This window comes from Lagopus muta, chromosome 6, assembly GCF_023343835.1.
Source record: "Lagopus muta isolate bLagMut1 chromosome 6, bLagMut1 primary, whole genome shotgun sequence".
NCBI lineage: Eukaryota > Metazoa > Chordata > Aves > Galliformes > Phasianidae > Lagopus > Lagopus muta.
The window spans coordinates 27,263,903-27,281,031 of NC_064438.1; the positions used below are offsets into that span (position 1 = coordinate 27,263,903).

Here is a 17,129-nt window from a genome sequence, read left to right on the forward strand (position 1 = left end):
CATTTTTAAAACACACGAATGCTTTGTGAATAGGTCTGACTGTCCATTCCTGCAGGTGCCTTTCTCTGACACTGAAGGCAACTGGCATAAATTCCTCATTTTACCTGCGGAATTGATCAGATCCCCACCTGTAACCCACACCTCCTGCTACAAAAGACAGCACAGCAGCACTCTTTAGGACTCCTGCTTCAGAGAAAGCTAAGGGAAAAAATCCCAGACTTTCATCCTGCAGTAAAGGTGAGAATGCTACCAAATGAACAGTTCTTCCCAGCAGTGCCTCAGCTGGTCTTGCCGTGTGATTAGAGATTTGGTATAAACCATCGTTTGCAGTGTGCACATATCGGAATTGAATGGGGGAAAAGCATGTACGATCTCACTAACAAAAACAAGGGCTCAGAAATGAGAGCGCAGGAAAATTAAGGTGAGCTTTGATTTTTGACGTTCCGTGCCATTAAAGACTGACAGCATTAAAGAGCCGCCCCTCAACACGAAGCCCCTCCTAAGGCCCGAGCCCGGGCAGGCGGAGGCCCGGCCCTGCCGCTAGGGGGCGCTCTCCCGGACTGCCGGCTCTGCGCGGCGCCGTGCCGTCCCGCCGTGGCGGCGTTCGACTTCCGGCTGGCGTGCCGGCGCCGCTCTGCCCCACTTCCGGTGCTCGGCGGGCTGGCGGCGCCGGGACCATGGCGGCGGTGGACGTGCGAGGTGCGGGGCGGAGGGGCTAGGGCGGGAGCTGGGTCTGCAGGCGGGATGCTTGGGCGCGGGGCGGGCTCGGGCTGCGCTGCTCGGCTCTATCTCCCCCCGGTTTATCGGTGATTGTGAATACCGTCAGTGTGTATATTTACAGAGCGGGCAGCGTTACCTTCTTAGCAGCTGCTCCGAGGAGCAGTTGATTAGGTGTGAGCTGTTGTTTCGGGATGTGTCTGTCCGACCCTGAGCGTGCAGAGCTGTCACAGAACTACAATACAATGCAGCGGAGTGCTGAGTGTGCTTTCAGGAGGGGTATATTAGTGCATGGAAGTAGAAGAGTGATTCCTGTGAGAAGGGAATTTCAGCTGAGTTTTCAGAGACGTCTCATCACTTACGTGGTGCAGGTGGTGCTTTTTCAGGGCACCCCATGGATCTTCAGTGGTAGCGGATTTGTTGTCTGTAGAACCAATTGCTGCCAGTGGTTTCTTTGGTCAGACTGTAACTTTGGCTATTCGAGTGCTTCACGAATGTAATTGTGCTACAGCTCGGTAATAAAATGCCAAGGACGTACTTTTAAATGTTCCCACATCTGGAGGGATGTACCTGGTGTGGAATGATTTGCATATAATAGAGCATATGTCATTTTTAAAAGCTCTTTTTGAGTGTGTGTAATTGTGAACATTTGCATAGACGGATTTCTGTAAAACCCACTGAGGTATGCAGTAAGTAATTTGCCACAAGCAATTTGGCAAATTACTGTAGGATCTCTTGTTCGTGACAGCTGAGAAACACATACCCAAAATAGCATCTTTCTTTCCATCGTTTCTGGGGGGGTTTGTTTGTTACAGATTTCACCTGTATCTTTGAAACACATTGGTATCAGCTGCTGTGATATCAGAGAGACTTATTGTAATAACAGCATTGTAATAACAGCATCTTAGAAATGTTACCAATGCTGCTGTTCTGTTTCACTCAGTAATTTATTCACTGGCTTTATCAGAAGAAAACTCTTTGCTTTAGTCAATAGGGCTCTCTAACTTTTTGTCTTGTTTTCAGTCCTGTCGTTTAGGACTTCAAAACTATTTTTTCTCAGAAATAAACAGTTTAAAACATGACCAGGCTCAGATTTAGTGTAAGGTTAATAACTTCTTTTTTTTCAGCAACAGATTCTAACGTAGTAACATAAATTCAACTTGCCTGACTTTTGTGTTTTGAAAAGAACTATGCCTTTCATGTGCTCTCTACTCAGCTAGTACTCTTGTTCATCAAATAAGCCTTATATAATACTATTAATTAGGCTTATATGAGTATAATTAGGCTGTTATGCAATATCCCGATTACTGACTCCCATCTTGAGCTGTTAAAGGTATACCAACAGCTAGGAGTCAAGGAAAGAAAAACACCATAGTTAAGATGTATTTCTGCTGTGTACCTACAACAGAACTCTATAAAATGTGTTTACAATTAGAATTGGTTTGCACAGGGCTGTGTTGCACCTGCTGTGATCATTAGCTGGTGGCAGCTTACTGTTGGTGATGGTTGTAGCCTTGGTACTCAACGAAGGGTTTCTCTTCCCAGATAACCTCTTGGGAATTTCCTGGGTTGACAGTGCCTGGATTCCAATACTAAACAATGGCAGTGTGTTGGACTACTTCTCGGAGCGCAGTAACCCGTTCTATGACCGAACTTGTAATAATGAAGTTGTCAAAATGCAGCGGATGACCCTGGACCACTTGAAGTAAGTTGCAGTTCGCTTCCTACTAGTACACTGTGTCCCTCCATCTTTGATGACTGAATGGAAGCATGCTGGAAACCTTCTGCTTCTCTCTCCTGAGCTTTGTAGTCCCACCACTTGCCTGGGAGCCCAGCTTTCTTTCCTTTTTTTAATTTTTACTTTTTTATATTTAGTTGCTTTCTACTTCCTTCAACGCTGTCTCAAGGAGTGTTGATTTTGAAGCATTCTAGCTACATGCAGCGATTCTTGTAAATCACCTTTTAGATGTTTCTAATTAGAAAAGCTGCTGACTTTCGTCTTCCCAGCTCAACAGAAGCTCGGTGATGGTAATGGCTTTAAATGGTTTTTTTCCTACAGTCAGTAGGGTTTATGTTAGGGGATACTTTTGTGTTCGTAAGTAGTCCGTGATTCTAAATCACACTGGCTGCATGCCATAATTAGTACATAACTCCTGTTAGGAGCTGGCTTTTTAGTATGGAAGATGAAATTATGGGACGTTGTAAATAAACTGGTCACAGATGGTTGTGTAATGAGATGGCAGCATGTGCAGGTTAACTTTCTCTGCAGTTTCCCATCTGCTGCACTGAGCACAAGTGAGATGTTGGAGGACTATTTGAAGACTCTACAGTATAATAAGGAATGTGCAAACTGAGCTGAATGTTCATTGGTAAAGCCACTTGTGTTTGGATGTGGTTGTAGAGGGGCTTTCAAATGAGATATGCAGATAGTCACATCATACACTGATCCTTTTTCTGTGTTTAAATGGCATCTTTATGCTAATAGATTGTGTTGTTTCCCTTGCTGTTTGACTGCTACTGTGTCCAGTTTAGATGTGCCAGATTGTTGCAGCATCGTTTGTATATGCAGGTATAGGTTATATGCAGGTGCGTGTGTGGGTTTTGACAGCTAGATCAGGAAGTGCTATGAAATCCTATGTCTTCATTTAGAAATAGCTTGAGAAATGATTATAGAAAGCTTGAGAACATTATTGCTATAGTGCTAGGCCCTTGATATCTCTTCACATCCCACAGATTTTGCTTTGAGAAAGATAATTATTCAGATTGTTTCTGTTTCAGCCAGATGGTTGGAGTGGAGTACATCCTCCTTCACGCTCAAGAGCCCATTCTCTTCATTATCCGAAAGCAGCAAAGGCAATCTCCAACACAAGGTGAGGCCATTTAGTTCTTGCCGCTGTTGAGAAGGCTGACCGGTTAATCTCTTTTCTGTATTCCTCATTTGCTTGAATACTTCTGACTCCCCTTTTCTGCCTTCATCCTAAATTTAGGTGGAAGGTTATGAGGCTTTGTGTTGGAGTTGTGGTGGGGGTATTTTGTCACTAGTGACCTCTGGTGAGCTCATAGCTGGGGCTGCCATCTGGTGGTGAAATGTGATGAGTGCAGTGAGAAAGTACTGCCCTGCGGTGTATTCTGAAAGTGGTGGTAGCATTCATGCAATATCTTATATGTTTGGCTCTCTAGGACTTTTCATTTTAATTATTTAAATGTAAGGCTAATTATATCTTTGCTTGGAGCTGATGAGCTTAGTTTAATTACAGGTAATCATCTGAAGTAGCTAGTATGCAATTGGGAGTGAGCTGTGATTTCCATTGATTAGGGAGAGAGCTCGTTCATGGTTCTTTTTCTGTCATTTTTTAATTCCGTGCTGTTTCCACCTTCAGCTGTGGTTTGGGTAGACTGAGTAGCATCTTGTCAGTAAGGGAAGAAGACCTATCTGAAAAATGACCATGAGGTGATACCGATCTTGTTTTCCTTGTTCTTTTGAGACCAGAGTACTGTGAAATCATTGAAATCATTAGATCTTTACAAGTTCTAAGTGAAATACCTTTGTTTTTTCTTCCCTTTGCGTGCAACCTGATTCAGTATTCCTTTTTAACCTTGAATTTGTTGTGCATGTGTGATTAATTAAAAAAGAAAAAAAAGCAATCACATTTCAGTAGTTTTATTCTGTATACATGCAAAATATTTTAGGTTATTTCAGAATAAGCAGAAAAGAAGAGCATGATAATGCTAGTTACTTTTTAACTTTATGTTTACTAACTCAGACTCTGCACGTGCATTTTGCTGTTGCACAGGACTTTGACTTATCCAGCAATGCTTTTTATGTGCTTGTATCAGATAGTGGCTCTTTATATCGTAGTTTTGTACTGAAAAAGAGCACATATAATTCCACCTTTAATGGATTTTCCAGTTGTTTCTTGGTTAAAGGTTTCATGTCTAGCGTACCGAAATCTTGTGCTTAGACACCTTTTAAATCAAGAGTAGAGTTTGGCTTCCACGTTACGTGTGTTAAGCTGTGAGGCAGCAGTGCTGCTGTTCTGTCTTTTTGTGCTTCTAGGGAAATCTGAGAAGGAACTCCTCGTTCTTTTTACTGGCTGTGATGTGTCCCCAGTTGTCTTGGCCTGTTAATTTAGGCTGGTGTCCAAGCTTCGTAAAATGCAAATACGGGAGGCATTGGGCCCTGTCAGTAGAAAGGTTGAGACAAAATGAGTTAAAGCAGATGGAGGAACCAGAGCAAATGAGTGCACAGACCAGAGTCTTGGGAATGTGAAGCTGACAGCGTTGTTAGTTTCCAAACTGAAGCCCGTTCCATAGAATGTTATGGAGACAATTGTGATGTTTTTCTGCACTGCAGGCCTAACAAACAGGTATTTTCAATCAGTCAGTAGAAGTTGTTCCCAAACCTGATTTAACAAATGGCTTTGGAAGGCTTTTTTTTTTTTTTTTTTTTTGGCAGAATGTTATGAATTTAGGAAAGCGTGCTTTGTGCATGCTCACTGCCATTGGGCTTGGGAAATTTGGCTAAGGTTGGAGAGAACAGACTACAGACAAATGATCTTTTGATTACTGATAGCGGGAACAACTGATGGAACTATTTCCACTTGCAGTTCACTTGATTTCTGCTGCATAGCTCTGAAAATGCCAACTCTGCTAAGATCAGTTATTTGCTTGCAATAGAGAAAGACCTAAGTCTGATGCTTTCCTCTCTGTAAAGCAGACCTTGGGGCTTTTCCCCTTAGACGAATAGAGTACAAATAAAACACCTGTAAGGAAAGACGTAAAAAGACACAGCTTGTTGATCAGAAGGATTGCAGTTTCTATTTTTACTACAGAAATTCAGCAGAAAATATGGAGTCTTTAGCCAGAACTTTAAATTGATCATGCCTATCTTTCTTTTTTTTTTTTTTTTTTTTCTCCTCCCCACAGTTATTCCTTTGGCTGACTACTATATTATTGCTGGAGTGATTTATCAGGCACCCGACTTAGGGTCTGTCATTAACTCCAGAGTTGTAAGTGTTCTGAACATTTTATATATGTGTAAACAGTTTGTATCTGCTTTTATTTTCTGTAGTTCCTCAGGCTTTTCAAACTTTTTTTCACTGTAGTAGTATGCTATGTGTATGCATAGCATGCACGGGCTTAATAGAAATGCTACCAGTTAATATGGTCTGTATTCCACATGGAAATGGAAGATCCTGGCAGAGTACAGCATGGCCCAAGAAGTAGGATGCATACCTCAAGAATTAAGGGATCAGAATAACTGAAGGTTGACAACTGTCAGAACACAAGGTTCAAATAATCAAAAGAGAAATTAAGTGATAAATACATATGAAACAGTAATTAAACATTCAGCTTTGAAATGTTCATACTATGGTAATGTGGTATTTCTTTTAATGAAACTTCTCTTTTTAAATTAATATGGATTTCTCTTTAAATTGAACTCCTGAGTTTTTTGTTTCTACTGATCTTATAAACTGCTTTTATGCAAGCTTTTGCTCTGTCAATGTAGGAAAAGAAAAAACCTTGGTTTTATGAGATCCTTTGCAAGAAATTACATTCTTAGTCCAAAACTAGCTGTCCCAGGACTCTTTCATAGCATAAATGAATATAGAATGCTAATCTTAAAATCATTGCTTACAAAAACTTGTACTGTACTTTCTCCTTAAATTCTGAACACTGACTTATGTTACTTTGTTCTAAAAGCTCACTGCTGTACATGGAATTCAGTCTGCTTTTGAAGAAGCTATGTCCTATTGTCGCTATCACCCATCAAAAGGCTATTGGTGGCATTTCAAAGACCAGGAAGAACGAGGTATGATTCTTAGTTGCTCCTTGTCTCTTGAGAGAAAGAGAAGATAGTATAGGCAGGGTGGGAGGTAAAAGCTTGAGGCAGCACACAGTGATGGTGTGGAGATGTTCTGTCTGAGGAGTAAGTTGGTGCTCTCTGCCAGTGCAAAGAATCTTGCTGATGGGGATAGACAGTGAGACATGAATAAGAAATAAAATGGTAAGCTATGTGTCAACACAATGGACCCAACTTCAACCTACTGGTGACCAAAGTACACTTTGTTTTGAGGTATAAAATTATTCTTAACCTGTCTTCCACAAAAAAACCCCAACAAGCGGAAGAGAAAATGGGGCTGAGGTTAAGAGGAGAGTTGCATTCCAACTTTGTGTACATCGGAAAGCTGCACATCGGAAAGCTGCACATCGGAAAGAACAAAACTTTTCATTAGCTTCCTCTTACATTTTTGTACCTGCAGAGAAAGCTAAGCCAAAAGCGAAGAAGAAAGAAGAACCAAGTTCTATTTTTCAAAGACATCGGGTAGATGCTTTGCTTCTAGACCTAAGACAAAAGTTTCCACCCAAATTTGTTCAGGTATGACAGCTATAAGCCACAGTATTATTGTAACTTAGTCAGAACTTAAGGCAGTCATAAACAGCTGAAACTCACAGTGGGAATCTTCTGTGCTTTCTACAATGATAATACAAGTAATAAGTTTGAAATGGAAAGCTTTGGTTTGAGTGTGGGAATCCCCTCAGTAATTGCAGGAGTTAAGACCTTGGCAAAACGATGAGGGCAAATTGCATTGCACCAGTTCCTTATCTATTTGTAGAGGATCTGTAAATGTCAGCTATCTGACTTTGCTGGTGCTTACAGTTTCCTGTTTTGTGAGCTGAATCAGATCACCACAACTATTGTGTTCTGGTTACCCCATTGTTCTGGGTGCTCATTAATTAGTGTGGAAATTCTCAGCATTCTGTGAGGTTGTTGTGATTACCTCTGATAATCTCTAATAGTTCTTTGTACCATTGTGTCTTCTGGTTGAGAGTAATGAAAATAATTTCTACAGCAACTCAGGAAACTGCTCCTCAGATATTGAGGACTGGCTGAGCATTTTCTCATTTAGTCCTTTTCAGCTGTCTGAGGAAAAACTGGATGTTAAAAAAAATTAAAGCTTGATGTTCAAAAGTTGGATTTTGTTTTAAGTGTATTTAGTGATCTGTTCAACAGCCTTCCCTTCTTCCTTCAACTCATGCGTGTAACAGCATAGCTTGGTGTACATTCTTAAGTGAATAGTAGGAAGGGTCAAGCATTAAGACTTCATTTCCACTGATGTGTTGTTTTTTCCTCCCCCACAGCAAAAGCCTGGAGAAAAGCCCATTCCAGGTAAATCTCTAATACAAGATCTAAAAAAAATGTGATGTGTAGTAAAGTCTTCCTGTTGCCCTATGAGCTTCTTACTGTTGCCACTGAGGTGGTTAGGGATTCTTCTGGCATTGTTGAATTGTGCAAATAAAAGAGTACAGAAGATAGAAAGAAAGGAATAGGAAAAATGCGTATTCTGCTCCCTGTCTGGAAGATGTCCTGCCCTTTCCATCTGTAAGAGCTATGTTATCTGAAGGTCCAAATGCAAGAAATAGTCTTTGAAAGCAGCAGACGGGGAAAAGGTAAAAGAGGAAAGGAATAATTTGGTCAGTCCAGCATCCTAGTGACTTTGGCAAGTTGCTCAGGAAAGCGTGTGAAGGCTTTTAGTTGATCTGAAGCAACTTCAAAGCAGGAAAAGCATAAACTAGATCTTTTCATCCACTCCATTTTTATTTTTTTTTTTAACTTGTATAGGCATGAATTTATTCCTTAGTTCTTAAACCTTTGAAACTAATTTTATCCTTTTGAAATCAATATTTTCTAAACACTCGGAAAAATATTTTGGGAATAAAAATAGGAGGTTTAACTCTGTTTTGCTGTTACTTCTTAAGTGGATCAAATAAAGAAGGAGCCAGAACCAGCCCCTGAAGCTGTCAAGACAGAGGAGAAAGAGACTGTAAAGAATGCTCAGCAGAGTGCTGCTGCTAAAGGACCACCTGAAAAACGGATGAGACTACAGTGAAGGGTGAAGTCGATGCATGAAGTCTGGATTAGTCAATACCTGGAAAACAGCAGATTCCAACTCCCATCCTTCATATTTACGCTCTTCAACCGAGACTGTGACATTTCAGGAATTCAAGTCCCTGTAACAGCTTTTTCTGTAGAAATCTGTTACGAAAATGTTAATGGCAGGATGTGAGCTGCCTTAAGTAAGGTGTTTTCAGTTTTCATCTTATTTTGAATATTGGCTTCTGGGAACGATTTTTACAGAGATGTATTTTGCAGCCTCCTGAAATCTACAAACCCTTGCATTCCTTGTGTCTTGGTTTGCTATGTAAACAAACAAAAAAAAACCCCTTTAATACAACAGTAACAAACAATTCACCTTATGTCTCAGTTAATAAAATCCTGATTGCTAGAATGCTTTTCTTCTTTAGTAGCAATTAATACCATAGGTGCAAGCAGCAATTTTGTTTTGTTTGAATGTTGAAATATGTTATGGGCTATTTTGAGGAAGGCAGGTTTGCCTAAAGAGTTTAGGCTGTTTGCTGTAAATTGCCGTGCCTTTAGTATGCTTGGAACGCGCATCAGAAATTTGATAACTGAAGACTCAAGTCCACGTAATTAGGTGTCAAACTGTTCTCAGTCTGTGAGGGTTCTTGGATGTTTCTTTTACTTAATGGTTTAGCTTTTAATGTTTTATGATTAAAAAGTTAGTGTTGAGGGGGATTTCTTGTTGCATAAAATAAGCTAGAATGTCCTAATGTTGCACTATTAGAGTGAAGCTGTTTATGTTTCTCCTTTCTTTCCTTGCTGTCTCCCAAGTATATCAGTTACACATCTCTTCCTCTGTGCTTCTAGCACCTTTTTGCTGCATTTTACCACCATCTGCCTTTTAGACCTGAGGAGGTAGAGCAGTTGAACATTGCAAAGAGCACTTTATTTAGCCATGCTGTTTACACAACTTTGTTTTTTTTTTTGCCCTGCAGAAAAAGATAAGAAGCCACCCATTGCAAAGAAATGACCATTGGGTTGTTTTTTGCTTTTGTCAAAGTAACGAAACAAAGTAGCTTGTTTTCTTTTCTCAACTGTTGTCATCTTTCTTGAGGTAAACTCTAGGATGTGACAAAAAGAGCTGTACGTAGGATATAGAATGTAGATAGGAAGGAAGACAAAGATACACTTCTATCGTTTCCTCAGATTTATTTTGAAGTTGTAAGAGAAGCCTTGTTTTCTGATTTAGTAACTAATGAAGAGTTCTGATGGGATAGCTATTGAACAGTGGAAAGAATTTTTGCCCTTTAATCCAAAACTGTAAAAGCAAATACAGATAAGCCAAGAGCTGTTTGCTGTTGATACATCAGTGTACTTAAGTGTGTATTACCTTCATTTTATATAATGTGGGTGGCATTTGAACTGCTATTTCTTGAAATGTTGATGGAAACAGGTAATAAGGTAGTGTGAACTATTAACTATGGAGAGAGCAGTTATTCTGGAATGCTCAAAACAAGCTGGAGCTAATTGTTTAACCTTGAATAATTACAAGGAAGCATGAATATGCTTAGAATAAAAGTTTTGCTTCTTCTCCTATTAAAGAAATTCCTTTGAAAGGAAGGAGCTTGAGAAGTGCCAAAACCATCATCTTGCTCACCTGTATGGTAGAAAGGAGGCATGAGTGGTGAGGAGCCTCAGGATTCCCCACTGAATTTCTGATATTCAGATGAAGTTCTTGAAAAGGGGCTGTTAAGGCAGCTTAACTCTATGCAGTGATTCATATCACTAGAACCTATAAGCTATTTGGAAAAGCTTAGCTAAGAAAGATGACTAGATTGCACTGCAATGAAGATCTAGGGTTTTATTTCAGTTTGGGAGACTAAATATTTGTGTATTAAAGAAAGATTTGAAATTACTAGCATAGGAAGGATACCTTGTCTACTGTTGAAAGCATGTAAAAATGGTCAAAAGTGGATGCTAGTACAAGCACAAAATCTGTCATTAAGTGGGCTACCCCTACAGTACAGTGTGTTGTACAGCACAAATACTGGAACAATTCTGCCAAAGAAAAGGATTTGAAGATTGGCGATAACATGAATAAGAGGGGGGAAAAAAGTCTCTTATGAAGCCATTGGTAAGACCAAGACTTTCCTGGGAAAGAAAAATATTGGCCCTTTATAAAATTGAGTGCTGTGAAGTAAATAGTATACCTTGTTCTGTCTTGCATTGTAAGAATACACGGACAAGTTAATGAAGCTGAATGGAGTTACATTTAAAATGAATCACTGCACTTCATGCTCAGAATTTGACCTGATTTAGAGATGAGAGTAAAACTTAGGGGGGCGGACTGTCCTTGTGTTTGCCTCTCTTAACAGTGTTTTTGCTTTCTGCAGATGCATCTGGTTTTGGTCAGTGTCAGACTGAGGACATTAAAAAGGATCGTCTTCTGCTCTGATCCAGCTTGAGTTAATGCCAGCATATAAGCTATTGAAAGGATAGAAAATAGTTTCCACGCATGAAAATGTGAAGTAGAATGCAGTAAGCCTTTTTGTTTTTTATTTTTTATTTTTTTCCCAAAGAAGAATGATCTCTTCTGCAAAAAATATCAAGAGCTGTAGGAAGCACAAATTATATTATAGAGCAATGGGAGATGTTATCGATGAATGTGTTGATTTCTTAGTAGCCATCTTTCAATGCTGAAGGCTTACTGCATGAGGGAGTGAGGAATTGGAATCTTGTCTGATCCTATTATTTGCTGACGAGATATTCTAAAACAACTTTACTGGTTAAATGAGCTTTGATATTTACTTTCTCAAGTGTAATTATATCAGTTATTACTGCTAAAATCAAAGTAGCTGCTAAAATGTTATCTTTTAGTCAGTTATGTTTCTTGGTGTATGAGAATCTAAGTCTTTTTTCCCTCTGGTGTTTATACGGTATCTCTTAGTCTGAGCCTGAGCACTGAAGTCCAAAGTCCTTCAGAGGACATTCCGTATTTGTAAAGCTTATAGATGAAAGGGAAATAAGCAGTTCCAAAATTTTTAGTGTCACTTCGTTTTGGAGGTATTTGGTTGTACAAAGGAAATACATTTTTCTTTACTTTTGCTCTTAGTTAATAACTGTTCAGACTTTAAAAGGGCTTTTCTTAGTCCAAATCAGAGGGATGAAGGAATTGAAGATGACCTAAAAATCTAATAAAAACATTCTCCTGATAGCCTGAAGATGCACATGTCTGCATACATATCCACATGAACAGATATGTATGTATGCATATGCACTGCAAAAATCTGGCCAGATTACAGGAAGAGAGGGAGCCTTGCTATCTCCCTTCACCATTTAAAGTTAACAGTATCTGAAATGTGTCACAAACACAGTCTTTTCTGCTCTTTACCAAGTAAGATGTGACCATGCGTTATGCTTACTCATTTCTCTTTGCCACCTGCACCCATACTTTGTATTTCGATAACCTTTCCCTAATTAAAAAAAAAAAAAAAAAAAAAAAAATTACATGGCATTTGAACAATCAGTGCATGTTTGCCATGTTTCCTTGGAGAGATACGTAAATTTTGGATCAAGTGTTGTTTTAGTCCTGTATTCATATACAGGACAAACAAATGATCAGTTATTTGATGAATGTCCTTCTGCAGCATAATGTGGGTTATGGATGGCTGGGTAGTAACAGGAAATCTTCCCAGTGAAATGAGGTATGACGTAGTACTATTCATCTCAACAATCAGAAATTTCATTTCTTTCTGTTAGGACAGTGGATTTCAACCTGTGGTCCTCAAGACTGCTGTGAGTTTGTGACGTGTTCATAAAGACTCACAGCAGGTAAGTGAGAAAAGCAAATCTCTTGCTAAGATTCAGTTTCATAAGAGCTTGTACCTCCATTGAAAATTTTAGGGGATGACTGCATGAAAAAAAAAGTTTGAAAGCACTGCTGCATACAAAGAAGGCCAGTTGCAGCTGCCAAACAAATGTTTCTGCTGCTGAAGTAGCTATGGATTGATGCAAACTTTCTTCTCTGCTCTTTTATAAGGTCAGTCTTTTTTTTTTTTTAATTCCAACCTGTTCATTGTCATACAATGGGAATCTACCTCCCTCTCATTTATTCTTAATCAGAATACAAAGTGCAGTGTTAGTCGGAACAAAGTGTCATCTCTCTTTATGAAATCTTGCTGCCAGAGGGCTTGCTTGAGATGTTCAACACAATGTGAAACTGTTTACATGTTCCGCCCCCACCCAAATAACCTGCAGTGAGTATAATAATGGAACCACATAGTTTCTGGTCCTGACTGTATAGTGATACATATACTAAACGATTAGAAAATAGTTTGCCTGCTTATCTGCAGCAGTTTGAAATGTTAAGATTTTTTTTTTTCCAGTGGTCTAACTGTATGATCTGTTCACTCAGTGCAGACGTGGATGACTAGGAGCATGAAACTTAGCTGGGGCCCCTCCTCACACAGAGTTCTTATGTCTATGCAGGATGAATGAGGATTGTAGAAAGCTGTAAGTTTGCTTGTTTTGGAGTAATTCTGTTTAGTCTTCCACAAGAGCCTACGCCTGTACTCATAGAGCAGGGGATGGCTGTCTTGAGGTGCCTTTGTGGCCATCCAAGATGTACCTCTAGGCAGTGGGGTGTCATTTCCTGATGGAGGAGGCAAAGGAGGCTGCCATGTTGCTGATCTTCCCTGGTACCTCCCAAGGGAAGGGCAGGCACTTAAGGTGCAGTTCTAGACCTGAAAGTGGCTCCTCCATTCCGAGCTCCGGCCCCTCACAAACAGAGCACGGGGCAACGCTGTGCAGTTACCATGGAGACGCTGCTGGTGCTGGTGGTGCTGCTGGGCCTGGTGGGGTGCTCCACCACCCCTGATGATGAGCCTGGGCTGCTTCGTGTCACCGGTGTGTGGGTGACAGTGCCACGACAGCTGAGCCCCCGGGCTGATACCAACCCCCTGACTGTCTCCTACTGGCTGGAGGTGCAGGGGAAGCCACAGGTCCTGCGCCTGCGGCCCAGGAAGGGCCTGGCCTCCCAGCCTTTCACTTTGGTCACCTATGGCGAGGATGGGGCACGTCGGGAGGAGCATGTCTACGTTCAGGACAATTGCTTCTATCAAGGTGAGGTTCAGGGAAGTCCCGGCTCCCTGGTGGCCCTCGGCACCTGTGACAGGGGCCTCCGTGGAGTGCTTTGGATGGAAGGCAGCACCTACGAGATCGAGCCCATCCCTGATGATCCAGCCTTTCAGCACATGCTCTACTGCATGGAGGCAGACAGCGACCCTATGGGCCCCACGTGCGGGCTGACCCCCACAGAGCTGCAGTACCAAAAGACTGTGCTGCCCTGGCTTCAGGCTCCACGAACAGAAGAGAAGTACATGCTGAAGGACTGGTGGACACATACCAGGTATGTGAAGTTAGTAGTGGTCGTGGACAACGTGCGGTTTGTGAGGTCAGACAGGAATGAATCCAAAGTCTTGAGGCAAGTCCTCGAAGTTGTCAATATTGGAGATTCTCTGTATGACCAGCTTTCTGTTCAACTGTTCCTTGTGGGACTGGAGATTTGGACCAAAGGCAATCTTATAAACATTACTAACTCTGTAAACAAGGCACTTTCAGACTTTAACAAATGGCGAAAAACAGACCTACATCCACGGATGCGCCATGATGTTGCTCACTTATTTGCATTTCAGGGCTTTGGAAAAAGCCTGGGATTGGCATATCTGGGGTCCATATGTGACAGGCAGTGGTCAGCAGCAGTTGATTCCTTCACCAACAGGAGGCTGTCTTCATTTATTGTCACATTTGTCCATGAGCTGGGCCATAATCTTGGGATGCGTCATGATGAACGGCACTGTAAATGCAGGCGGAAGAGGTGCATTATGTACGAAAGTGAATCTGACACTGACGCATTCAGTGACTGCAGTTACAAAGACTACTTTGATCTGCTTGGGAGTGGTGGTAGCTGCCTGCGTCAATCACCAGCACTTGGCAGCTACTACACTCTGAAGCGTGAATACTGCGGGAATAAGATAGTAGAAAGCGGAGAGCAGTGCGACTGTGGTTCAAAATCAGACTGCAGAAACGATCCTTGTTGTCACCCTAACTGCACGCTGACTGAAGGTTCAGTTTGTGCTTCTGGAAAATGTTGCAAGGGCTGTCAGATCCTTCCAGCAGGAACACTCTGCAGAGCACGTACCGGTAACTGCGACCTGCCGGAGTACTGCAATGGGACCTCCCCTTGGTGCAAGCCAGACCTGTATGTACAAGATGGAGCCCCTTGCGAAGATGGTGCCTATTGCTACAAAGGAAAATGTTCTTCCCACAGTAAACAATGCAAGCATCTTTTTGGCAAACAAGCCAGGCCCGCTCCTTTAGATTGCTTCAAAGAAGTGAATAGTCGAGGTGACCGTTTTGGAAATTGTGGTATTCGTAACGGTATTCATTTTACTAAGTGCAGTGTTGAGGATGCCTTATGTGGTAGGCTACAGTGTGAAAACATACCCAAGTTGCCCTCTTTGCAGAACCACATAACAGTCATCCAAACCCCTGCCAGAGGTAAAAAGTGTTGGGGTCTTGACTATCACACAGGGATGCCTGTAGCTGACTTGGGGGCTGTGGAAGATGGCACGAGGTGTGGCAGCAACAAGATTTGTATTGACAGGACATGTACCGATATTTCAGTGCTGAATTATGATTGTAACATAACAAAGTGCCATAACAGAGGAGTGTGTAACAATCTTAGGAACTGTCACTGCGAGTATGGTTGGGCTCCTCCATATTGTGAGCGGGAAGGATTTGGAGGTAGCATCGACAGCGGGCCCCCTCCATCCAAGCAGCTTTTTCAGAGGTCAAGAATAGGAGTAGTTGGCCTTGTTTTTCCTGTTGTTCTCGGAGTTATTCTTGTCATATATTATAAAAAGGAAATAGGGGAATGGTTTATGAGGATAAGGCCTGATTCCACAGAAGGAGTTAGTGGTTGTTTCAAATACTGCAAATGCCAGTAGTTGCTATATAACACCTACTGCTGAGACAAAATCTACTACCGTGCACTTCGCAAAGACCAACAAAGCTCTGGCTTTGGATGCTCCTAACAAAATCTCCTAAGGAAGTCAGCAGAGCCCGCTGATACCTTATTGAAATAATTCAACACATTCTGAGTTGTTATAATCCAATACAGCATTGTGAAACAGATTAAATGTTATCTCTGTTTATTTTAAGTTAATAAATGCAGGCAATAAGGTACGCTGCTCTCGGTTTGTACCTTGGGTTCTTAAAAATGAAGCGCTCAGTGAGCGGTGAGTATGCAGTGTATGTACTGCTGGGTCCTCCAGAGAAGTGCTGTGGATTTTACTGCTGCAAGAACAAGCAATCTATGAGGCTCCACAAGTTCAGTGCACTTCTAAAATAGGGCTGTTCTGCAGCTCTCCCACCCTCACAACTCCTGTGCTATTTGACAGATGCTTTATATCTGCCTACCTCGGTGCCTTTCTCTTGTTTTACTCTGTGATTGCTTTGGGGACTGTTAGCAAATATGCTGCCAAAGCTCTACAACGTGTCGCACAGAAGCATTTTGTGCCCTTGTGGCCAAAAAGGCCAATGGCTTACTGGGGTGCATTAAAAAGAGCGTGGCCAGCAGGTCAAAGGAGGTGATCCTCCCCCTCTACTCTGCCCTGGTAAGACCTCATCTGGAGTACTGCTTCCAGTTCTGGGCTCCCCAGTACAAAAAAGACAGGGATCTCTTGGAAAGAGTCCAGCGGAGGGCCACGAAGATGGTGAAGGGCCTGGAGCATCTCCCCTATGAGGAAAGGCTGAGTGAACTGGGTCTGTTCAGCCTTGAGAAAAGGAGACTGAGAGGGGACCTGATCCAGGTCTATAAATATCTAAGGTGTGGGGGGCAGAATGGCGAGGCCGGACTCTTTTCAGTGGTGAGTGGAGACAGGACAAGGGGAAATGGCCAGAAACTGCAGCATAGGAAGTTCCGCACAAACATGCGCAAGAACTTCTTTACAGTGAGGGTGACGGAGCACTGGAACAGGCTGCCCAGGGAGGTGGTGGAGTCTCCTTCTCTGGAGATGTTCAAGACCTGCCTGGATGCCTACCTGTGCAACCTGGTGTAGGGAACCTGCTTTGGCAGGGGGGTTGGACTCCATGATCTCTGGAGGTCCCTTCCAACCCCTACAATTCTGTGATTCTGTGATTTCTTTTAATAAGATGTAAAACGTGTCATTTATGAGAAAGCATGAGGGATCTGGGAACACCGTTCAGTGCTTTATTATGTGCATTAAAGCAATGTCTAGAACTCTCCTCTAACGCAGCAGAAAGAAGACGCTGTATTTTAACAGTGAGAATTTTATTCTGAAGGAGGGGCATTTCTGTAGGAAAGGCCGTAAAACAATTCACTTGTCTGCTAGCTGAACAATCGTTGCTGTTGCTGATTGTCAGCAAACCGTTAACTGCCTTTTTTTAACGCTTTAAACGGACGCGGGCAGAGCTAACCGCCACCCCCAGCCCGCCCGCCCCGGGGCCGTCCAGCCGCACCAGCTCG

At 42.0% G+C, this 17,129-nt stretch overlaps 2 protein-coding genes across 2 annotated transcripts; both read left to right on the forward strand.

The window, feature by feature from the left end:
• The first annotated feature begins 564 nt into the window (after positions 1 to 564).
• Positions 565 to 8,971, forward strand: MED6 (mediator complex subunit 6). Its single transcript, XM_048949033.1, has 8 exons — positions 565 to 699; positions 2,263 to 2,422; positions 3,496 to 3,587; positions 5,644 to 5,726; positions 6,421 to 6,529; positions 6,981 to 7,096; positions 7,861 to 7,888; positions 8,479 to 8,971. Exons 1-8 carry the CDS (start codon positions 678 to 680, stop codon positions 8,607 to 8,609), a joined length of 741 nt encoding a protein of 246 aa, XP_048804990.1. The 5' UTR covers positions 565 to 677; the 3' UTR covers positions 8,610 to 8,971.
• Positions 8,972 to 11,051: 2,080 nt separating this feature from the next.
• LOC125695028 (disintegrin and metalloproteinase domain-containing protein 21-like) lies at positions 11,052 to 17,055 on the forward strand. Its single transcript, XM_048949032.1, has one exon. The coding sequence runs from the start codon at positions 13,396 to 13,398 to the stop codon at positions 15,586 to 15,588; it is 2,193 nt and encodes a 730-aa protein (XP_048804989.1). The 5' UTR covers positions 11,052 to 13,395; the 3' UTR covers positions 15,589 to 17,055.
• The last annotated feature ends 74 nt before the right edge of the window (positions 17,056 to 17,129 follow it).

Coding starts and splice junctions, on each gene's coding strand:
- MED6 (XM_048949033.1), top strand. CDS start 678: ATGGCGGCGGTGGACGTGCGAG. Junction 5,727..6,420: donor CTGTCATTAACTCCAGAGTT/GTAAGTGTTCTG, acceptor TTGTTCTAAAAG/CTCACTGCTGTACATGGAAT. Junction 6,530..6,980: donor CAAAGACCAGGAAGAACGAG/GTATGATTCTTA, acceptor TTGTACCTGCAG/AGAAAGCTAAGCCAAAAGCG.
- LOC125695028 (XM_048949032.1), top strand. CDS start 13,396: ATGGAGACGCTGCTGGTGCTGGTGGTGCTGCTGGGCCTGGTGGGGTGC.